Raw genomic sequence first — 24,607 nt, forward strand, 5'->3', positions numbered from 1 at the left:
TGATGTGGTGGCACGAATGTCTGTAGAAATCGAACAGGCAAACTGAGAACATTAAGAGAAGCTGTTGAGTGCGAAGTGCCTGTCAGGACCTACTTCATTCCCTCCTACCCACCCTCTCCACACAGCACATCCACGCAGGATCAGCCCCACCCCAGGTGCTCTGGCCAACCTGGGCGATGGGGGGTGCTTTACAGACTCGAGTGATTCGACATCAGCTGGCATTGCAGCTGATCTGGTTCTACATCTAATCATGGAGATCACACCCCCACTATGTATCCCATGTCTGGGCTTTGGGACTTAGCCCTCCCTGCTCAGCATCATATTCCCTGAGGCCTGGGGTTTCACACTGGTCTTTGCATTGGTCCTTCTCCTCCTTCCTCAACCCATCTTCCAGGATCTAGAGTCTGATCCTAGAACCTCAGGCCTGTCACTCCCCACACAGACCATGTCTGGAATCCCTCTCACCATATGCCACCTGCCCAGTGTGAAGACACTGTCATCTCTTGGTGCCACTGTCTTCTTGGATCATGACCTATTACAGAGAGGCACAGGAGTGCAGTGGTTAAGAATCTGCACCTTGGAGTTTCACCATCTGAGTTCAAACCTGACTACCACTTCCTATCTGTGTAATTCTGAGCAACTTGCAAAACCTGAGTTTCCTTACCTGCAAAATGCATATGATGGGGGTAATAGTAACAGTGCCCAACTCATAAGGCCATTGGAGGAGTAAGTAAATAATCTGTGCCCCCCAGTCAGCCTGTAGGAAGTGCTGGAAGGAGCATCCTACTTCCTGTCTCACTCCCATGTACACATACAGCACTCCTTGGTTTGCCCATGGCACTGAAAGCCCTTTAAAGCAGTGGTCCCCAGCCTTTTTGGCATCAGGTACCGATATCATGGAAGACAATTTTGCCTCAGATTGGGATGGGCTGGGTTGGGGTGGGGTGGGTGGGGAGAGGCGGAGCTCAGGCAGTGATGCAGGGACGGGGAGGGGGGCGGCTGTAAATGCAGATGAAGCTCACTGGCCATTCACCTCCTGCTGTGCACCACCCACCTTTCTAAGTTTCATGGAAGACAATTTTTCCATGATGGGGAGTGGGAGGGAGGGGTGTCGGTGGAGCTCTGCACCTGGTGCTCGGGCTGGGTGTTGCTGATGCAGCTTTGAAGGGCACATCTTACTACGTTATTCCCTGGCCTAAAAACTCCTCTGTGGGTTGCTGTGGGCTACAAAGGGACAAACCCCTTGGCTGGGCAAAGAAAGCCTTACTGATCTTGATTATGCTTGTACCCCTGGCTCTGGCCACACTGACCTGCCGCTGGTGCCCAGAACATGCCAGGAACCCTCAGGGCTCCCTGTTCTGAGACCCCTTTGCTGGTGAACAGTGCTCAGCTTTGGGGACTGCTGAGTACTCTGCTTTGTGCCCAACTGTGGCCCATCCTTTAGTTAAGTGACCTCACTCAGGTTTGTTTACATCATATATATTTCCCCACTAAACTCTATACCCTTTGGGGGCAGGGGCTGTGATTTAACTCCTCAGTGCATGTCTGGGCTGGGTCACATGGCAGCACAGAGGGGAGGTGTGGAGTTGGAGAGTGTGATGTTTGTGGCCTGGTCCAGCCCAGGGCAGGTGGCAGGAAAGAGAGAAGGGCTCTGGTGGGATTTTCTTTATCTTTGCTTCTTTTACTCCCAATCTGCTTTCTCACTACTTGTGCTTAGCATCTTTTTGTTATCCATTGTAAATGTGAAAATGTGCTTTTGTTTGATATCTGACATACATGAAATGACCCAGTGCCATCTCTAGGCACAATTTATCTTTTTACATAGAATCTATCAATATCCATCTGTATTTTAATGTCCTTGCTGGGCTCAGGAAAAGTTTATATATGTTGAATGCAGCTTTTAAAAATTTCACTTTTAAATTGTTATGCGATAGAATGTTAAGCACATATATATTAAAAAATGCCTGGCTCTTAATTGCCAGAACAGCTAACAATGGTAAAGGGAAAACTCAATTGTGTCTTTAGGAATATATACTTCCCCTGTCATGAAATAATGGCCAACAAGAAACATCTTCTCAAGCTTCAATAAAGAAAACAAGATGTATTTTATATCTAACCCATCAACATAGTTCCCATGAGAAGCAGGAAATATGTATTCTGTGCAGGTGTAAATCTGTTCTACCAACTAATTCCCTTGGTAGTTGCATAGTACGTGGATCATGCAGATTTCCTTTAAGACAAAATTAAAAACACTTCCCCCACCCTAAACAATGGTTCATGTGAAAGCATGCCATTTTATATTTCCTGGACTAACTGAAAAATAGTTTAAACAAATGCAAATCCATTTGTGACCATATTATTTTTTCTTCCAAACTGGGACACTTCTGAGCATGCAAGGGGCACTATTACTCTGTGCTGACCAATGTTGGCTAGTTTGTATGGCATAACCTAGAACATGTGGTCACTCCCCTCCTAGGTCACCCTGAGGCTCTAAGCTTGTAGTCGGCTCTCAGCCCAAGTGGCCTCAAGGGATGCAGAACCACTGAGCAAGGTTGATTTGGGAGCCCTCCCAGGTGTTTCAAAACCCTCTGGCAGGGTTTCAGATGGCCCAACCCTCAAGTATTCTTCTGACAGGGAAAGTATCTAGAACTCTAGCATGTGACATCTCTTCTCTTCAGGTAGAGTCAACCAGGCTGTGTATTTTTCAGCCAATCTTGGGTACAGTCATTTCTAAAGCTGACTTCACTGTGTAATCATTTGAAGAATGATCATTTGAAGCTCTGAAAAATCCTGAGGCTCCACCTCTAGATATTCTAATTTAATATCTCTGAGTGGGCCCAGGTATCTGTATTTGTAAACACTCCCCTGGTTATTTTGGTGCCTAGCCAAATTTGGAGGTCCTCTTGGCTTTGTAAAGAGGTTATAGGATTTAAAAAGGCTGCAAATATCAAATTTTCAATAGGAAGATTAAAAGTTGAGAGCCAAGATGGGAAGAGAGAATATTACTTCTCATTACTTTGAAATATTCATAATATTGTTGCTAAGTATAGTCACCCTAGCCTGCTAGCAAACATTAGAACTTATTTTTTCTATCTAACCATATGAGGTCTGTCCAGAAAGTATCCAGCCATTTTATATGAAAAATAGAGACATTTATTGAACAAGATACAAGATACAAGAAACATTGTACATAGGACAATGACGCCTCAGTCCCCTTCAAAGTAGGCACCTTGGGACCTTACACAGTTCTCCCAGCGTCTCTTAACCTAACCCGCACACGTTCAACATTCTCAAGTGTTCTGCTTGTTGCAGGCCTTCGAGAACGTGGATCACTTTCAACAGGTTCTCAACCATCTTTAAAGTGTTTGTGCCGCACTTTTATTTGCCCTGTACTCATTGCATCGTCCCTGAAAGCCTTCTGAATCATCCAAATGGTTTCCGCGGAGGAATGTTCAAGCTTAATGCAAAATTGGATGCAGATTCGTTGCTCTGCTCGCTCAGTCATTTTGCATGTGACCTCCACACAGTACACACGCTCTCTCACCAGCGTCTAGCACCCCACTGACTAGGACAGTGATGTTGTCATTGGTCACACAGGTGCAGCCCAGTCCACTCTCCTTGGCTGCCAGGTTACATCGATGTCTCGCAAACTGTTCTCCTTATATTAACAATGGCTGGATACTTTCTGGAAAGACCTCAGTGTATGTTTGTACCCATAACAAACCTCTCTTCATCCCCCTCCTTCCGCTTACCCTTCCCGGTCTCTGGGACCCATCATTCTACTCTCTGCGTCCATGGAATCATGCTTTTTTAACTCTCACAACTTTTTATGGGATCAAAACAGGAGCAAATTGTTGGAAAATACATGTCCTTTATTTTGCCTTGTTTATTGGCTCAGGAACACTTTGAAGATTTGTAGACGAGTGCTTTTTGAATCAAGGATATAAGGATATAAGATTTTAACAGACAGTAGAATTTGGTAAAGGCATTCCAGCAAAAGTTTGTGAAGGAAACTGCATGAAGAGAGGAGGGGAGATGGCTACAAAGCCTGCCTGGGCAGTGTTCCTATCTATCTCGCTCCATGTTGTGGCCTCCAGAGCACAATTGTAGATACATAAAAATTATTTATATAGAGGCAAATGGCTGTTGAGGGACACAATATTCTGTGAGAATGACTCTCATCCATTTCTTTATAGTTTAAAAACTGAAGCTTAAAAACACAAAATAGCTTGTCCAAAATATTTTTAGGGATGATGTTTATTAACTTTTATTAGCCAAACAATTTTGTTCTCTATTTATAAGCTCAACTCCCAGGAACTACTGAGGAAGATAAACCTATGGACCTAATACCTTCCACCCCTCCTTCTTCCTTGGTGTCCAGTGGGACAAGAATGCTTTTTAATCGAAAGAGATCATGAAAGCATTAGGCTGTCATGTTGAAAATAAACCTGATCCGATTACTTTGTCCATACCTTTTCTTGACTGCTAAAGAAAAAGAATTTTGTGTCTGTGCCTACTTAAGAATCATTACATTGGAGTTTTAAAGATGAAAGTTACAAAAGTTGCACAAATATCTTTTCTTGTTTTGGCACAACACTCTATCCACTATACGAGGTTGCCTCTGAGTACCTGTGAGTTAGGCATATTTCTGGGGACCGAGAGCTTCCTTTTAGGAATTTTTTTTAAAAAAAGTATACTTCACAAATCTTTGTCTTTAAGGTTTTAAAGTATAGTAAAGAAAATAATACATATACAGGGTCTCCAGAGCATGGAAGGAGAAAGAGTATGCGTATGTCCGCATAAACCACCTTCGTGTGAAGATAACAGCCCTGTCCTCTCGCCACTGCCAACACAGCCAGGAGGATCAGGGAAGGGCTGAGACCTGAAAGGTCAGGGCACACAGCCCTGTTCTCCTGGGGACCAGCTCTCTCTGGGCATTCCATCATGGAGAATTATGTTTAAAAGTAGGGCAAACTGGAAAGCGGTTTCATTTGGAATATGAAAGTGTCTGTTATTTTATGGACTTGAGTGGGCAGGATACATAAGCAGGTGGTTTTTCAAATTACTGGACTTTCCAGTGCTGCTCACTATTGCAGCTGTTCATACTTTAAACCCTGTAAAAATGTAGCCAACACTGTTGTTAATTGAAAGAATATCCCACATCAGGAACGTTTTCATAATTCAAAGGTATTTGGTGTACCTTGCCTTAAATTTTAATAAATAGTACGAAAGTTCATTCAGTTAAAAGTTTTTGATTATAGTTAAGAAATAGAGGGGAAAAAAAGACTTTCCTTATAGTAAGCATTTAAAATGTATATCGTTCTTGGCTGAACTTGAAAGTATTTCAGATACTTAAGAATAAATAATATCCCCCATTTTAGTATCGTTCCTCTGTGCTCAGTAATGTGAGAACAATTTCTCACCAAAGATGACCATGGTGCTATTTTACAAGCTGGGGAATCTGAATTCCATGCATGGTTTCATCCATGGTAGAATATCCGTCACCATTTTATGAAGCTACCTCCTAAACAAACAAGCGAAACCAATACCAATTCCAGCAGAAGAAAATATTAACATGGTGCTAAGGGCCTGGAGACAATCTGATATTTTAAATGTTATGCTTTGATTATATGTATATCAAATGATAAACATAATTTTATAAATGACTAATCATCAATTGCTACTAATCATCAATTGCTCTAGAATGCTTTCTACTTGAAAAGGATCACAGAGGCATTAGGCTGTTACATTGAAACCAAAACTGATCTGATTACCACGTGCATGCATTTTCTCGGCTGCGAAAGAAAATTGGTGTCTGTGCATATTTAAGAATCATTACATTCTAGTTTTAGGCAAGAAAGTTACAAATGCATATTTTTATTTTCCAACAAAGACCTCCTCCCAGATGTCCTGATTTGTCTCAGTGCTAATCTCAGAATCATCTAAACTCATTTTTCTTTTCATGACAGTGGTCCACGGAGAATCACATAATTTTGTGTATTTTTCCTTAATGATACATTTCAAAATATCTGTTTTAGGCAGTAACTATGTGAAAACATGGATGACATTTTAAAGTTTGTTAGCCCTTAATTTCTCTTCATGTCAAAAAGAGGAATTGGAGGCCAGCCTGGTAACGACATGTTCTGCCACACGACTCTCAAATCCCAACACAAATGGGCTAGTAAAACACTCCCATCTCCATGCCTCGCTCTTTTAGAATGCCCTCCTGTGCTTTTTCCAGCTATTTGTGTTCTTTCTGCCTTGCAGTAACCCAACTTAAATTGCACCTCCTTCATGCTCTTTTCCATTAAATGATCCACAGTGCATCCCCCTTTGCACTCCACTGCCCTATCCTAACACTTCACATCAATACCATTTTTATTATGCAATATTCAATACTACAGTATTTACTTTTAATTTATTGTGGTATATATTTGGTCGATTTCCAAAATGACGATGAGAAGGCTTATAATAGAGACCACATAAAACAGTATGCCAGTTAAAAAGAAAAGTGCAAATACCAAAGCAAACATGGGAGAGAATAAATAAGATGGGTTAATGAAACTTAAAATTTAGCTATGTGTTTCCTGGCAGTCAAGGCAAAAAAAAAAAAAAAAAAAGACCCACTAATTACCACTTGGTGGTGACTTACAATGTTGGTTGTATGTGTGTGTAGTATTTTTTAAACTTTTTATCTGTATGCTTCTTCTCTCACTAACTGTAATCTTTGTGATTGCTAGGGCCTATTTTAGGAATTATGTAGCAAAGCCCCTAATTTAGCATATTGTAAGAGTTTGATAGTTTGGCTAATGTGATATCACATTAGTTTGGCTGTGATATCATAAGCATAAATTTCGTGCCATTTTCTTTATATAGAAAATTCAAATATGTATATATTAACATATGTATATACTAAACACATGTATGAAAATGCAAACATAAGAAGACATAGAAACGTCAGAGAGAGAACAAAGAGTCTGAGTTTGTAACCAATTACAGGAAATTTAAGAAAGCATTCATCATCTACTTAATATTTTGGGGTAAATGTCTATATAGATATCTCATAATATAGAGAAGCAAACTTTTAGTAAGATAAGAAATCAATTTTATTGGAACTTAATTACATATTTTATGTCATTATCACTAGTGGAATAGGTGATAATACCCCACCTTCTTGAGATACAAATTCATGGCACACACAGCTTTGAGTTATCTTTGCCTCCCTAAATAGCTGTTTTATGGGACTGCAATGATATTGTACAGATACACTACGTTGTTCTTCGCACTTTACATTGCGGTTTCATTTCTTTATCTAGAGTTTGTTTTGTTTTGTTTTGTTTAATTTGGCATGGGGACATTCTTAAAATGCAGGGAACACCCTAGTCCGACATTATCTAATAGAGATTTCTGTGATGATAGAAATGTTCTATATCTGTGCTGTCCAACTGATACAGAAACATTCTATATCTCTGCCACTAGCCTCACATGTTGTGCACTCAAAATGTGGCTAATGTGACGGAGGAACTGAATTTTAAATTTTAATATTAATTATTTGAAATTTAAATTGAAATAGTCACAAGTGCCTAGAGACTACCATATTGGACAGAGCAGCTTTTACAGGGCTTCTTGCTTGATTGGGTACCTTTAACAGTAGATGCCAGTGACCCCTATTTCTTTATTATCATATGAAGTTTTACGCTACCATGTATTAACAGTAAGGCTTTGAGTGTCTTATTATTTTAAGAACTCTATGGTGGCAAAAGTAAAATTTAAGGAAATTTATTATTTCCTGTCATGGTAACAGGGAGAGAATCATCCCTGTTTCTATTATTACATTTGTGCTTGGACTTGAGGATAAATATTTATAAAATAGGAGTCTCCTATTCAGCAGGCCCACTGGGGTACAGGCACTTCTGGGGCAGAATTTGCATATGTAGCTTTGGTCTCTGTGTAGGGCATTCTCTGAACTCCTCTCTGGGGGTGGGGGTGGGGTCATCTGAGTACGTGGCACTGCCAAAGACTTCTCAAGGTGGATTTTTCTGTTTGACTGTCTTGTTTTGCTCACAGTTCTATGAGCAAGTAGGCGGGGTTTGGCTTCTTTAGGCTAGCAGGAGCTTGCTCTAGCTCTTTCTTTTAATTTCTTTAATTTGAAGATCCCCACACTTGCTCTTTGAAATGCTATTTTGTAAACTGCTATTTCCTCTAAGCCTGTTATGCTTTTTTTTTCCATCTGTGCTGAAGTCTCTTTTCCCAGGGGGGCCTTTCTTTCTCAACTTAGTCATGCCATGTGTGGAGATCCACATCCACACTGCTGGCCTCTCTGACTCATCCCGGGAGGTTCGCTTGCTCCAGGGAATCTCACAGTGCAATGGAACAACAGGGAGGCTCCAGTGAAGCGAGCCCTTTCTGAAATCTGCCTCTTTTCCTGGCAACTCTCCTTCTTATCCAAAGCTACGTGAGAAAGGGGAAAAAAGCACAAATGTCCTTCTCCCTTTAAGGTAATGCGTTTAGTAAATAGTTTTTTTAGCAATTCTAATTTCCAGTTTATAAGGTACTTTTGTTGTTATGGCTGCTTTTAAATATTCCATAACCTGGCTAGTCGAAAAACCGGTGAATGCTCCAATTTTCCTTTTTCCTACACCGGCAAGCCAAGATAGTCAATTCTGACAGTTACATTTTCCTTCCAGTTACAGATTAAACTGTTCCCTCTTTTGAGATATATTATTCATAAATGTGAACAGTCTCTGAACTGTAGCTCCTCCCATCCATAGATAGGAGGCGGGGTGGGTGGAGATTGCTCATCTACCTTATTGGCTGCCCTGGGGTTGTGCAGAACTGCGTCTTCACACCCTAATACTGGAGGCCAGGACTTTCCTTAACCTCCTGGTTTCTCAAGGAAAACCCTCTGCCAAGGATGGCTCCAGCCCATGATTTCCCAATCCAGATGACAATAAATTCCTCCCACTAGATTTGCCAAAAGGGTCAAAGTTGACTAACATAATAATAATAAAAAACTGACCACTGAGTCAGATCTAAGTATGGCCAATAACCCAGTCAATTAATCTCTTTTTAATATCACCAAGCACATCCTGAAAGCATAAAAAGGAACTTCAGACTGAATGTGCCATTAGCTCAGGGCAGGCTGATCTAGGTAGTCACTAAAGAAGAACTTTCCACTCCTACCTAGGGGTATCCAATGGAGAAATCAAGAGACACACATTGTTTTTGGTTTTGTAAATTTGCTTGATTGTGCACAAGTGCCCTGTTTTTCTAGTTAAAATACCTTTCACGTATGTTTATATACATATATCTTCCTTGTCTTTAGTCCTAGGCACTTCCAGCCATTTAATTATTTTTAAGAAAATCATTTCAGATTATTTTAGCTCGGGCAACATGAGCAATCTGTACTCTGACTCTCATCCTTGGCACAAGACCTTACACAATTGTCTTACTGCCTTGTTCCTCGTGCAGTGGGGACCCATCACTAGACTTGACCCTGGGAATGGAGCGCAACCATCTCACCCTCCTAAGGAGTATGGACCCATCTGTTGCTGAGGTCAGGAGGCTCATTTGCCAGGAAAAATGTGTAGCTATGTGAACTCCTACAAAATTCACTTTAGCTAAATTCCAGCTGACCCAATAGCAGGGGGGAAGGGAGATGTGACATTTCTGACGACCGCGGGAGCTTTGGGCACATAAGCCCAGAAAACGGTGTGTGCAGGGCAGTGTTAAAGAAGGATGCACAGGCTGCTTGTCAGAGGAGGGCTTTCCCGGCCCTGACAACGGCGGCTCGGGGACGCCCCCTCCTCGCTGGCCGCCTCATCTTACCTTGACCACGTCGTCGTTGAGATGCTTGGGGTCGCGGTTGACCAGGTCGATCTCCTTGGTGTGCGCGTCGTAGACTTGCTGCTTCTCGCTCACCTCGTCTGCCATGGCCTTGTTGTTGGGCTTGTAGATGTTGCCCTGTTCCCGGATGGGAACAGTATAGAGATGTCCCTGCAGAGGGTGGACGGCCGGGAGGGGGAGGGCGGCAGCGGCGGTGGGAAGAAAAATTCAAAAAGAAAAGCGATCGGAAGTCAGCGTGGCAAACCTCGAGCTCGAAATCGAACTGACCGCGTCGACAGCGACGGCTCGGAGCACAGAACCCTCCTGCGCGCCGCAAGCTTTTTAAGAGGATCTCGGAGAGGACACCACACCCCTCGGTACCAGGCAGGGAGCGCCTGCCTCCCCCGCCCGCCGCCAGGGGTCAGGGCAAACCCCGCCGCGCGGTCCGCCCCGGCCCCCGCCCCGCACCCTCCCGGCCTGCGGCACCCGGGGGGACGCCCGCAGGGGAGGGGGCCCGCATCCGACTGCGCCCCGGCCCCGCTGTCCTCTCTCCGCTGCGCCCCCCCGCGCCCCGAGTGCTTCACCTGCTCCACTTGCCAGTCCCCGGCTGCCCCTCGCCCTGTCACCATAATCCCTTCCAGCTTTATCCTTAAGATTCAGCCGGAGCCTCCCGACCCACGGAATGTCCCCACTTTCGTTGCTTCTTGGCCACTTTCCCCTCGCACCTGCCCGCGCCCCCCACCCTTCCTCTGCCCTCACTTGTCCCTCCACGGTCCAGTCCTCCAACCCCCGCGATGATCGCCATCTCGCATGCTCCCATCTCCGGGCTGAGCCCCGTGCCCGTCCTTCTAAGCTCGCTAGAACCGTCTCTCACCTGCGCGGCTCCCGCGACCCACCCTCGGGTCACTCCCGGGCTGCCGGCGGGTGGCAGAAGGGCGGCTGCGTGTGGGAAGACGTGGTCTCCACACCCTGGCGGGGCTCGAGCGCGGAGAGGTGATTGGAAGTGGTGGTGGCAGTTGGATGAGGGGAACACCCCTGCCAGACGCCGAGATGCAGGAAGAGTTCTTGAGGTGGCTCAAGAACTTTGCAAAGTGCAAACACAGCGCGCGCCACCGCCCGGGCCAGCCTGTCCAGGCGCCTGGCTGGGACTCGGCGGGGACTGTCCCCAGGACTGCGGGTAAATGACCCCCCCTCCCCCAGCCTGCGCGCTCCAGCTCCCCGCTTTCCAGTAGACAGGGGCCGGGCCGCTGGGGGTCCCGCGACAAGAGAGCACCCTAACCTGTCCAGAAAACGTGTCCTCAATCCGGCCGACCCAACCTCAGGACCCCCGACCCCTTTTCCGTGTTCTCCTCGCTCAGGGGCTCCCTTGGCCCCTTACCCATTAGGAAAACGTAAAACATTCTTGCCTTGTCTTTACCTCCCCGCCCAGGCCCATTCCTCAGCGGTGCCAAGCGAGAGGAGTGCCCCGAAGTGGAGAGAGGGCTGGGGCAGGGCAAGCAGTCGGAGTATTTGGAGTGGGAGACAGAGGAGCAGCCACTCCACGCGCGCGCAGGGCCCGGCGCGCCCCGCCAGAGCCTACCTCGGAGTCTACGTATTTGCCCCCAGACATGCTGGCCCGTGGCTGGATGAAGGCTTGGAGGAGGTTTCCCTGGGCTGTGATTTAAGGGAACTGAGGAAGGAAGATCTTGTATTGTATGGGGGCGGTGGGGGGGGGGGAAGGCGCTGGCGGGGGGCGGTGGCCGGGAGGGAGCCTCCTGGCCGCCCGCCAGGGGTTTGTTCTGCTCGCGGTTGGCCGGGACGTGCGCTGCGCCGGGTCTAGGCACATCCCCAAGGTTCTGGCAGCAGAGGGCGGGGAGCGCCCGCCCGCGGGGAGCAAAGAGCGAGGGAGAAAGCCTTTCTCTCCCGCGCTGGGCTGCTTGGGCAGATACTTTAAACCTGGGGCAACATTTTCCCAGCTATGAACCACCAAGAGGCGTCCCGGAGGTAGCTAATATTTTCGCAGTGCATCATCCCAGCAGGGGTGGAGGGAGCCGACGAGCCTGCAGAGATGCCCAGTATGGGCAAGCAAGACGACAGAAACAATTCTGCCCTGTCCTAAGCCTTTTTTTTTTTTTTCCTTCTCCATCGCCCACGTTCAGTTGCTGCCCGAGACACATCTGTCTCCCTATTTTCCCACAAAGGAAGGGATGAAAAATGGCTTGGAACCTTTAGGTACATTTCACATCTAAACACAAGGAGGGAATCTGTGTGGGTGCGTGTGTGGTGTGTTTTTGGTGACACTCGTTTACATCTAGTCAGTGTGGATGGAAACTCCCAGGGATGCAGAATTTAACGTTTCCCACCCGCTTCTGAAATGTCTCCTAAACGCTTTGTAATAAGAAATGGAAGTGTTTAACTTTTCTATAATTTTATTACTGATCTTTTCTGGAAGAAAGGAAATTTATGCCAAAAGGCTATGCCATATTTACAAAATATGTAAAATATTTACAGTTGTAGAAATATTTAATTAAAACTTCAATTTTATCACCAGAGAGGATTTATTTTTTAAAGATGTGCTTAGCTGTGAGGGAAGATTTGATTTTTCTACTAAGTGATTAGACTTAAAAAAAAATGAGTTAGCAATTATTAGGTTTGTTCCAGGTGGGAACCCGAAAAGTATGTATAGGACAATGTGGTTAATGCAAAATTTAGGCTTGTAAAACAATAGCTGCAGGAGTCTGAAGAGTTCCCCTACTTTGTAGATCTAACAGATAGCTGCAGCCAGCGATGGATCCCTGATAGAGAGGAAGGCTGTCCCTCCCTAGCTAGCTCTCTGGATAAGGACAACTCCAGAGCTGAAGGATGGATGCGACTGGGGCAGGGGTCCTAGGAGTTGGTTTTGTTGGAGAAAGAATTTATTACAGGCAGCTGTTCTGGCCCACCTACTTACTCCCCCCAGAAAAACCCTCTATAAAATTCAAGGCTCTCCCCTTTTCTCTTGTGGATGTTTTATCACCTCCACCCTTCTACACCTCGGTGCTCAAAATAAACAGCATTTTGCTACACATGAGACTTCGTGTGTCTCTCTTTCTCTCTCCTCTGGACCTAACAGCAATCAAAGTATTTTATCACTTCCTGAATTTGGGGCTTCTTTCTTTACATTACTATAAAGCAACACAAACACTAATTAAATAGTAATCAGTTATTTTACTTTTTGGCCATAATGAGTCTGGAAATTCATTATCCAAAAATGGAAAGGACATGTTGCCTAAGGTTCTATACACAATCAAGAGTCAAATTGTCACTTGAAATTTGAAAAGCTAGGAGTATGCCTGAAGGATAATGGGTTAAAATAAAAACACTGGCAGTCTAGAGAGGGAATGTGGGTTGGGGTAAGGAGTATGAAAATCAGAACTAGAGGATGGAATGCTGATAGAGTTGATTATCTAGTTGGAGAGGAGACATGAAAATAGAAAAGGGAATTGTAAAGGATGGGCTACTGTTGATAGCAAAAAAGTCATACAATTTTTGGGAAAAGATCAGTTTCCACTAGGAATGGCAGGCAAAGCACCACAGTATCACAAACATTGGCATGAGTTTAATGATGCTGGCCATTCATCATTAGTAGACTAAAGATCTTTCAAAAAGTGGGTTTTCTTATTTCTGCCAGATTGCATTTGTATTAACAAATTCTTTGAAAAAATTGTGTTAACAAATGTTAGCAAACATGATACGCTCAAAGTGTTCTGTAGCAGCTAGTGCATCTCTAAGGATTGCTTCAGTGTGGCAGTTGGGGTTACCTTCTATGGAAAAATGTGGAAACCATTTCCCATCTATTGTTATTCCATCTTCAGCTGCAGTGAGTAATCTTAACTGTGAAAAAGTCAACAGGAACACAGTGAGAGCTTGTCCTGCAGTCCAACCAGGAAGGAACTTTCTGGGGAGGCCTGTGAGTGAATGCTTAACTAGTACTCAACAGAGGGAAAGCAGCCTCTCAGGGGAAGTTCATGTAGAAGAGTGTAATCAACAGCAGCACATGGAATCATAATGATCAGTGAGGCGTTGTCAATGCCAAAATGCATTCCTAATGAGAGGGGAAACCACAGACTCTTTATTAACCTGTCTCAACAAGAAGCTGGCACCAAAGAGAAACAGATCTTAGTCTTGTAATAGTAGCTGACTTGGAGAAACAGCTCCAGATTTATGAGAAATAAAGAAAAGGTGAAGAAGAACATTGTTAGCATAGGTGCAACAAGATTTAAAATGAGTAGATGACGTAAACAAAATTGTTTTTGTTTGATACCCACACAGATAACTTTAGGCTTGGAGGCAAGTTAATAACATTCTCCAAATCATTTACTTAAAAAACTGTGTAGATGGCAAGTCATTTGCCTTCTAAATTTTTTTTTTTAGAAGCAGCATTAAAGGTCAGCTCGTGAAGTATGTTATTAGAAATATAGAGCTAAAAGAGAAGCAGATCATCCAAAGCAACCATATTAAAGATGAGGGAAACTGAAACTTAAATATACTAAAAATATTTGTTCTTATGGAGTTTTGTTGGATAATGAAACATTTTACAGTTGGTAAATAATTACAGCACCTGTTAATGACTTCTGGGACATGGGATTCTTAAACAGTTGTGAACTAAAAATCTTACCCACTCTTGACCAAGGGGATATCCCAAAACTAAATTGCCTGCCAGGAGGAGGTAGGTCAGGCTTGCCTCATCATCCGCCCCCCCCTTCTTGGGGACATCCTTTGTAACCCATTAACAGGCCTAAAGGTATACAAGACAAACCTGCAGGTCCTCAATTTACACAACAAATATGTCCAGTGGCTTGTCTCTGATTAACAGCTCCTTATCTTAAAACATCCCAAGCCTTTAGACAAAGCTTCATGTGTTTAACCAATTACAAGTCAAAGAATCTTTAAACTCATCTATAACCTGTAAGCCCCCCCAACTTCGAGATGGCCCACCTTTTCGGGCTAAACCAATGTATGCCTTCTATGTACTGATTTATGACTTTACCTGTAACCCCTGTCTTCCTGAAATGGATAAAATCAAACTGTAACCCAGCCACACCGAGTCCACTTGCTCAAGGCTTCTTGGGCGTGGCTCCGGGTCATGGTCCTCAAATTTGGCTCGGAATAAATCTCTTTAAAATTATTTTACAGAGTTTGGCTTTTTTTCCATTAACAAGAGAAAAAAAAATAACCAGTATGGCTGAGCCACCCAGCAGTCTATTTTAGACTTTACCCACAGCACTTGAGCTGTGCCTTAGAGTATTGCTGGTTAAGTGCTGAATCACAAGGAGGTTGGGGGCCCTCAGGAAAAGGGCGAGAGGGGGTAAGCGTATTTTTCAGGGTGGTGACTATTTCCATGCAAGTACATAAACATGTCAATATTTTTACAATCTGTCTGTAAGTATATAAATGTTAATATCTCTACAACCTAAGTATATAAATATTGATATCTTTATGATCTATGTATTCAGCTGAATATTAACTCAGGTTATCATCATCACCACACCATACACCTTCCTTTATTTGTTCATATCCACCAAATTCCATCCAGGCCTTCTTCCCGTCCCTGCCCACTTTATATGAAAGCTTACGTGGGAAGAAATGGCTTTCTAGAGGAAGACTTGCCACATGGCCTGATCCCTTCTGAGCCTTATTTGGCTTGAAGACTCAACTGGAATCTACCCTGGTTTGGGCCTTTCCACTTTGAATATTTCAAATGATTTTATTTTCCATTTATTTTTTTTTTTTAAAAAAAGAAAACACAAACAGCTATTTCTATGTTTAAAATAAATCTTTCTGACCAACATGGCTAAGAAAGTATTCTTTTCATATTGTGTCTTTAAATTGGCTTCACTTTCCTTATTTATAAAATGGAAAACATCATTGATATCTACCCAATAGGGGTATTTTGAACTTTAGTGAGGTTGCATTTAAAATTCTGAGGATACTGCCTAAATTACAATAGATGCTAGGGTGCAGGGGACAATTTTAGTTCACAAATTCAGGATTGGAATAAACATTTTGCTTCTAAGCATTTGTATTATAAAATAGTTCAACCACACAAGATATAGAATAGATAGTATAGTGAGCATCTGTCATCAAGCTTGATCAAATACTATCATTTTGCCTTACTTGGATCAGAGTTTCTAAAATGGAAAATATTTTATAGATACTACCATGAGTCCCTGTGAATTGTAACTTTCTCTTTTTCTATAACTGAACTTAATTTCTTTTATGAATGCCCTTTCTTTCAGGTGGCAGAACCTTTGTCTCAGTCACTTCCTAGTTTCTTCCACTTTTGGGGAGTTGCATCTGAATTCCAGGGGCTTATGAGTTGCCAAGGAGTCTTTAGTGAGTCTGCAGAGGAGAGTTTCCTTCTTAGCATCTTGGCATCTGCTGATAGGTACGTCACTCTGTCTCTTTTCAGTTATTGGTCCATTCAGTAGACTGCTTCACTTGAATATGTCCTACATGCTCCTTGAATATGTCCTGTAGGGCCAGAGACACTTGCTTGCTAGTTCTGCCTTTCTTGAGCCTCTGTGAAAATCCAATGAATCTGGGTGGGCAGGCCTGATGCAGCATCATGGAGCCTCCCAGGGCGACGTGGTGTAGAGAGCAGAATAAGTCCCTGTGCCCTGCCATGGTGTAGAGAAACTCCAACGTGTTGTTACCTCCAAGGGCCCTACCCAGAAATAGGAGGCACAAATATCTCTGTTCTTAGATCCTCCTAACTTATCTGAGCCTGGGCTTAGGGACACACACCGGTCAAACACTACTTTGCTTCATTTCCCAATTTCTTCTCCCTTGAGCAGGAAGTCTTGCTCTTTTATCATCCGATAGTGTTTTCATGCTATGAATCCTCCAGGTCTAAGGTTTTGGAATTAAGAAAAGCTTTATCTCTGCTTTTCTGCTATATCAATCCTTCCATGGGGGTGGGTGGGGTAGGAAACAGTTCCAAGGGCAACCAGAAAAATAGCATCAGTAAACATTTCAAAAGTGTCCTCCTTCCCTAGTTTTCCTTTCCCTTTGACCAAATTCTGCCAAGATTTTTGCTAGTAACATCTTGAAGATCTGTCTGATAGTTCTGAAATATAACAAATTCTTGAGCTCAAATTCCTATTATGTAATTTCAGAACCTCTGCCAATATTTACACTTCACCAATAGCCTCACATTAAGGCTCTTTATCCTTCTAAGTATCCTCAAAATATTGACAGTGGAATAATATGTTGAGCCTTTAGCATTCCCTATGTCAGTTCACAATTTTCTTATCAAATCTTATGTTATTCAACATTAAATCAATCTGATGGGTTATTTAATATGATTGAAATAAAGTTAATTCTTAGGAAAACTTTTGAGTAGCAACTCCTTTGTAGAAAGTGCAGATCATTTTGTATTCTAACTAAGTTGGTAGAGGCATAGTCATATTATAATTACTAGGCCCGTGGTCCAGATTTGGCTTTATGGCCCTGTCTAAATGATATCACAACAGTTAATTGAAAGTAAAAGGTGAAGCGGACCAACATGTTTTTTGTCATCATATATCTGAAACACAGTTATTTAAAAACTAAATTTTAGGGTACGTTAACCAATTATTGGTTAACTACAATAGTACTGCATAAATAAACTACTACAAAACTCAGTGGCTGTAAACTACCACCATTTATTCTTATAGATTTGTGGGCTAGGTTAGCCAGGGTGGCTGAAGCAGCCCTGCCTCTTAATGCTCCATATGTCTCTCCTCTTTCTTGGACCGGCAAGCTGGTTGGGGCACATTTTTCTCGTGCTCCATGAAGTAGCAGCAGCACAAAAAAACAAGAAGAGATATGCAAGGCTTCTAAAACCTCAGACTTGGAAAGGTACCCTGTTACCCCTGGGCTGTTCCTTTGGCCAAAGCAAGTCACCTGACCTAGCCCTTGGGGAAGTAAAAGCCACCAACAATGAGGCCATGGCAAGGGTGTGGGCAAAAGGAAGTGTGAAGAGCTCACATCTATATCAAATGTATGTGGTCATTAGAGATTGGTTTTTGGCTTTCAGTTTTACAAGTTTTGATCTAATTTTTTGATACATACTATTTTTGTCATCTTTTATTTTAAACTCAGAAAGCTTTATACAGTGTACTAAAAATCTTTCCATTTAACAGTTGGTAACAAAAACAATCCCTTAAAATAAATTAAATGCAAGCTTCTATATGAAGATTCTCAAATATGAAGCTTTGACGGGGGCTTCCAAGAGAGGGACTCAGGCAGGTACCAGATACATTTTTTTGCCTTAAAACAGAATGTGGTTTTCAAGACAATTGACAATTTATCCTATTTTTAAAAAATTAGGTCATCACCTTTCCTCAAAAATCTTGGCTGGTGAAACCTAAAGGAATGATTGGTTCTAGATAGCTGAAACTAGCCTTTGGAATGCCAACTTTTATAGTTCAGTGTTTCCTAACAAAAATCACTCTTTAAAGGATTTATTGTTCTCGGTGCTTTTTAAAGTAGAGTTGGCAGAGCACAGGTGCACGCTCCGGGCCAAAATTCACTAGTGCTGCCAAAAGTGCTGGTCTCTTCTTTCTATCTCTTCATTTTTTTTTTAAATGAAGCTTTCTAGTGATGCTGCCTAAAATAAGATTTCAGAAGCAAACTTCCAGTTGCAGAAACTTCCTGAACTAGTCTCACTAGTATTTGTGCTGCAATGTGCAAAGTGTCTTCATTGTTATTGTTCTGAATTTACAACTAAATCTGATAAAACTTGTGACTAACTTTCAAAATGTAACAAAATTTCATCTCTAAAAGTTGATTATCTCAAAATTTACAGCCTTGCTTTTTATTTATGTGCAAAATTTTGTTCTTTGAGATAATATTTTCTTTCATGGATTCCTTGAAAAACAAAATCATAAAGGCAATCTGATTTATAAGTGTAAAAGGAAATCCAAATATTGAGAAAATGCTAAATGATAAGCAAAACAAATTGTACTGAGTTCTTTTCATTTATGCTGAAAGTTCATGACAATTTCAGATTCATTTCATCATCTCAAATCAAAGTAGCTGCCATGAAATTGGATGATGTATCTACCTATTTTAATAACTGGACTATAAGAGCCCTACCAAAATAATATATTCAGAAAGCATGAAATGAGAGGTGAGCAAAGATTTGGCTCATGTTTTTCATGTAGGTAGATGAATATTATATCTGTAGCAATAATAAAAGCAAAAATTAGAGTCATACCTAAGACTGAAAATATTTACTATAAGGCTTGAATATAGCAATTTTCAGAAAAATTGGGGTCAAGTGGGGAAACAAATTACTACATTTCATCTAGTTCAGAGATGTAGAATATTTAGATATGCAATAATGACTTATGTTTTTTCCTATTCAAGCATAACAAAACTGTGACCACCCTTTAGAAATATAGAAACCCAGAGATGTTATTCGAGGTATGACTAACTCTCAAACCTAATAGGACAACAAAGCATAAGGTAATGTGATATGATATAATGTTATTAGTAAATATATTTAATATAATACAATATGTATCTGAGATGTGCACTATTTTATTGTATACTAGCAGAGCTTTTAAATAGTTTACTGGAAAATCACATATTTTATTTTGAACAATTTTAAAAATCCATTTTCACTACAGTGAAATGATAAAGAATAAAAATGACTTTAGCCCCTGAATAATAACACGAAATTATAAGGAGATATTTAACTTCCATATTTTTCTTAAGTTAATATAAATATTTGGGAGGAGTCCTTCACAAAAGCCCTTTGTTTTGTAACCCATCTGGCTTTAAGTCAGAGCTCCATTATTTAACAAAGGAAACTCTCTTTCCTTTTGGCCCTTTCCCTAGTAAATAAACTGTTTACCAGGAGCTGCTTTTACCTGGGGAAAATTTATCTCTACACCACTCCTTTTGATGCAGTGATGCTTAAGCATAAAATATTTCGCTCTTTAAAAAGTATACATAAGTATAGTATGTATATAAGTTCATATTGACCATTAAGTGGTCTGGTCTTTATAGAGAACTTTACTTTCTGATAATGATATGAGTTTGTTTTTTCTCTAGTTCCAGAGAAAGTTTGTGATAGCAACATCTGCTTTTGTACATACTGAAGGATGAGGTTTAATTCTGTACTGCTGGCTTCACCTTCAAGCAACTCAGCTTACTTCAGAGGGAATATGAATGTGTTTTAAAGCAGGTATGGGGGATTATAGTTTTTGGACAGCTGATAGAATCTTTTCATAGGGCCAAACAGATGAACTCTCTGCAAGTTTCCTCTCTTGTCTGTAGCTACTTCCTCCTCACCTCTTTCCCACTCTTGTTCAAACTTCTTGCTAGGTAGGGCCTTGCTATTCAAAGTGTGGTTGGGGGCCTTGAAGCCTCAGTATTCCCCGGAGCTTGTTAGACATGCAGAATCTCAGGACCAAGCTCAGATACTCTGAATTCAAATTGGCATTTTAACAAGATCCTCAGGTAATTAGTATTCACATTCAACTTTGAGAACTAGTGATGTAGGGGAACCTTGAAAACTTTAAACTTGAAGATGTTTAGAAAGGCAGAAGTTATGCCAGCAAATATCACTTTTCTATATGAGAACCATGAATGCAGAAAAGTTACTCCACAAATACATGCAAAAAGAATCTTTACATCATGGAAAGAGCAGGAGAACTGCAGCCTGTATGACCTACAGGGAATCCCAACTCAATGAGAGGAAGTAACATACTATTAAAGAAATATTTGTAAGCAAATTAAAGGAAGCATCATAAAGGGGAACCCTACAGGCAAAGTTGGCCAAGCTACTTTCAGAGAACTGGCAGTTCTTTCTATTTCTATAAACTGAAGTCTTCTTGGAATGTGAAATCAAGAATTACAAACTGGGCAGTAGCCAAGATGATTTTTTTTTTTTTTTTGCTATGAAAGAGCTTGAGCTATATTAAACTCTCTGATTAGCCACACCCAAAAGGTGCTGGTGAGTGGCAAGAGTTGAAGCAGCACCAGTTTATTAACTTTATAAGAAGTTTATTAACTTTATAGCAGTTTCTTAAGGGCTGCTTCAAAGTAGCCCAAACTCATCTTGCACTTTGAAGAATCTCATGCTGTGTGGACCTCAATGCAGACTTCAAGGCTGGAGAGATTTTCCTTTCTGATTCTGAATATTTCTTCAACTCTAAGTATCATAAAATCATGGAACCTTTAAATAAATCACTAGTTTATCATGCAACCTAGAGCCTGGGCTGCATCTGATCTGTTTCAGATAGATTAATGCTTATCATTGCCAAAGTTTTCCAGGAAAAATATTTTACAGTCTTTTTTATTTTTGCCATTTTCCCTTGTTTGAATATATTTATGGTCACAGTTTTTTTTTTTTGTGTGTGTGCCTACTCTAAATTATTGTTTCAGATAACCCCATTTAAGTTTTCTCTCCCTCAAAAAAAAAGTTTTAATAAAAATAATTCTTTGTACAATACTTTTATGTGCCTTATGACCCTACAATCAGTTTTAGAACAAATAATACCAACAAAGCTGGCACTTTTTCAGGGGTCCTAGTTTTCAAGTTTCAAATTGTCACAGTATCTTCCTCTTATCTAATAAAATGTATATAAATAATGTAGTTGCACATTTGTTTCTTCTACATGATAACAAAAAATTTTTGGTGTTTTACTTACAGTGCTTTTATTGTGTCCCCACCCCACCCCAATTCACCCCATGCATGGCCCCTGCACTGACAACACATGAAATTGATTGCCCATGCTGGGTATTCTGTGGAGATCCTTTCATCTTGTTCATGTTATCTAACCCTGAATAATATGCACTTTTCCTGTGTCTGTCACAACAAGGCTGTATCTAAATTGGAGAGAAAGGGTTGGTTGCATCTTATGCTTTCTTTAATATAATATATTCCAGTGTCATGATTTCCCATTTTTAATATAGCTCCCTGCTTTGACTGGTTTACCACTGTTACTTTGTGAGAAAATATATATGTAGAAAATATTTGCCATGTTCATTTGCAGACCTGTTCATTTAGTGATTTCTTTTATTTTGGTGCATTGTAGCTTACAAATTTCAAGCAGAAAGGACATTAAACTTTGTTAGATCATTTAAGAAAAAGTTCTAAAGAAATCAAGATCACATTGTGTGGTCTAATTAGTTTTTCTTTGTCTCATAACAAAACAGCAAACCCTCAACCTTCAAAGCCCTCTAAATATTTACTTCACTGAACTGGATGAGAAGAGAGGAGGATGAGAAAGAGGAAAGAGGGGAGAAGAGTGGATGGATCTGTGCTAGCAATCGCCAATATTGGGAAATATAAAACCCATGCCCTATGATAGGAGTCTAGTGTAAGAATTATTGCAAAGCACAGCATCACTACATTAGGTGTGAATGAAAATTAGGGGAAAAAATGAGCATGGAGATCACAATACTTATTATCACTATAGACAAATTTTTATTAAATTTTTATATGTGCACAACAGAATACTATCATGTTGCTTCATACTACCTAATACCTTAGTAAAAATTACATATATGCTAAATATTTATTGATATACATATTTAGCATGCAAATTCTGATGATGTATAGAGAAACTATCATACATATACTGCTTTTGCAATTATAAATTGTACACATCTATTGAAAAGCAGTATGACAATATAGAACTGAGCCACTAATATAATTACATACTTTATTTCAGCTTTTCTGCCATTGAAAATTTATCATGAGCAAATTATTCAATAGGAGGGAAATAAATTTATATATGGTTTCTCCTGGGATTTCCAAGATAAAAGTAACTAACAATAAGATTGGATAACATATTAAAGAGTGCACCAACTGACAAGATATTTCCAACCAAGTGAAGAAAAATATAAAATATATATTCCTTCTAGAAAAAATATATACTTATCTCAAACATAAATTATTACTGTAATTATGAATATTCTATGCATCAACATGTCTAGTATTAAGGAGAAAAATCATCATTGGGCTTTTGATACATATTAGAGAAGTCTGTGTGAAGATGGTGAAATTTTACAAAATTTGCAAAAGATGGGCATAATGGTATTTGGAAAATATTTTTCTGACATTAGCTGGAGTATAAGGTCTGCAGCTCAGATCTTAAAGAGAAAGAGAAGTGTGCCCTGGAAAGCAAGGTTTAGGGTTGGCGGAGGGACCCAGGGATGAGAAGGAGGCATGCAGGGTGCACGGAGCCCAGAGGCTAGCTTAGGGGAAGTCTTACCACTGAGGACTTGGAACTGACTCCATCGATGGGGGAATGAAAAACAGGTGCTTCTCAGAGCAGGAAAGGTGACATGATTGAGTGAAGCATGAAAAAGAAGATTTTGGCAAGAAGGGAGAACATGTCATTAGAACAGCCGTGGACACATCCTAGGGGTAAGTAGAGAATCACCTCCACAGGGATTAAGCATATGGACTCTGGTGTCAGATTCTCTTGGCTCAATCTTGGGCAAATTCCTCAACTTCAGGGCATCAGTTTCATCATCTGAAAAACGGGGATGATAGCAACATTCATATCATAGGGTTAATGTGCAGATTAACTAGGTGCCCAGCAGGTAATAAGTGCTCAACAAATGCCAATGCTCCCCTTTTTGTTTATACCGAGATCGGAATTCTCCCAGCCCTATAATGCATGGATGATTCCAACCAGTTTCCTCCTCAGTGAAATAAGCACGTTAATCCCTGCCCCTTGCCTCTCTGGGATATGGTGTGTTCACCCCTGCAGCTTTCCCAGTGACTCCTTGTTTCACTGTCCCAGTTAGCTGACACAGCAGTTGGCTGGAACCGATGTGCCAGTCAGTTAGAGAAGCAGGTTCTGCTCACTGGCCTTCTCTTCCCTTTGTCACTGCTCGGTGCTCTGTGACAAGGGACTGGGAGACAGGAAAGAAGAGAATGTTCACAGATGACCTGTTGCTCTTATGTCTTCCTGATCCATTTCTGTCTGAGAGAAATATTTGCCCTTGGCTCTGCGCTGTTTCCCACTCTGAGTCATGCCTCTTCCTTTCTCTCATCATTCTACACCCCTACCTTTTCCTATAATGGCAAAACCACTTCTCCAGCCCTGTAGCCAAGCTGAGTGACCTAACATGTCCCAGTGAGGCAGATAGGTGTCCCTGTCCTATTTTGGGATAATTGTTGAAGTGGTGTCCTCTGATTTCTCTGACTGCTGCGTAGTCTTTCTTTGCCACAGACACATCACAACAGTCAACAGCACAGAGAGGCAAGGTGAAAGAGACGCAGATGCCACAAGTTAGTGCAGTTTTCAGTTTCAGTTTTGCTCTTCTGCACTGTCTTTAGGGCACATGATTCCAGCAGAGATCTCATCCCCCTCCCAGGGTCCTATTCATTCAATAAGACAAAAGTAACTTTCCTTCGTGGAGAAAAAAAAAAGTCTTTAGCCGACTTCAGCTCCCTCCCACCTCTGCTCAGCTTCCGTTGCCCTCTTCACTAGGGATTTAGGGCAAGGATGCCCTAAAGCAAAACTGTGGAGGGTGAAGATCATGCCATTGGAGCTTTGTGTTTTCCCTTTTCTGTCCCAGCTTTCTCTTTGTTGGCATCTCTTTTAATTAGTGTGTGGTACTCTCACATGGGACTCAGGGCCCTATGTTCTATTCCCTTTAGTAGTTTTCAATACCCCTTTCATTCATTCACTCTAAAGGAATGGGTGACTGCTAGTAGATCGATATGTTACCCCACTTAAGTGCATTTTTCACTTAACAAATCACCAAGGCCGGGCGCAGTGGCTCACGCCTGTAATCCCAGCACTCTGGG

The 24,607-nt window shown here is 41.5% G+C and overlaps 2 protein-coding genes across 4 annotated transcripts in view; one reads left to right on the top strand and one right to left on the bottom strand.

Annotated features, from left to right (window-relative positions):
- The window catches only part of CAV1 (caveolin 1), a 32,674-nt gene extending 20,949 nt beyond the window's left edge, over nucleotides 1-11,725 (bottom strand). Inside the window, exons 1-2 of one of the 3 annotated variants that reach the window (XM_045564812.1) lie at nucleotides 11,405-11,725; nucleotides 9,829-9,996 (exon numbers count right to left, since the gene is read on the bottom strand). In XM_045564812.1, coding sequence (XP_045420768.1) covers nucleotides 9,829-9,996; nucleotides 11,405-11,434 — 198 coding nt within the window. In that variant the 5' untranslated portion in view covers nucleotides 11,435-11,725. Of the gene's footprint in view, nucleotides 1-9,828; nucleotides 9,997-10,584; nucleotides 10,671-10,699; nucleotides 10,951-11,404 lie in introns of those variants that run through there. The other 2 variants (XM_045564813.1, XM_045564814.1) reach the window with 2 other exon arrangements.
- On the top strand, nucleotides 10,394-11,506 carry LOC123647401. The gene is made up of 2 exons (XM_045564810.1): nucleotides 10,394-11,002; nucleotides 11,255-11,506. Exons 1-2 carry the CDS (start codon nucleotides 10,620-10,622, stop codon nucleotides 11,487-11,489), a joined length of 618 nt encoding a protein of 205 aa, XP_045420766.1. The 5' UTR covers nucleotides 10,394-10,619; the 3' UTR covers nucleotides 11,490-11,506.
- Nucleotides 11,726-24,607: the final 12,882 nt, after the last annotated feature.

This window comes from Lemur catta, chromosome 11, assembly GCF_020740605.2.
Source record: "Lemur catta isolate mLemCat1 chromosome 11, mLemCat1.pri, whole genome shotgun sequence".
Lineage (NCBI taxonomy): Eukaryota > Metazoa > Chordata > Mammalia > Primates > Lemuridae > Lemur > Lemur catta.

Excerpts from the sequence above, each read along its gene's own strand:
- LOC123647401 (XM_045564810.1), top strand. The coding sequence starts at position 10,620 with ATGATCGCCATCTCGCATGCTCCCATCTCCGGGCTGAGCCCCGTGCCC. Across the intron at positions 11,003-11,254 it reads GACTGTCCCCAGGACTGCGG|GCCCATTCCTCAGCGGTGCC; the intron begins GTAAATGACCCC and ends CTCCCCGCCCAG.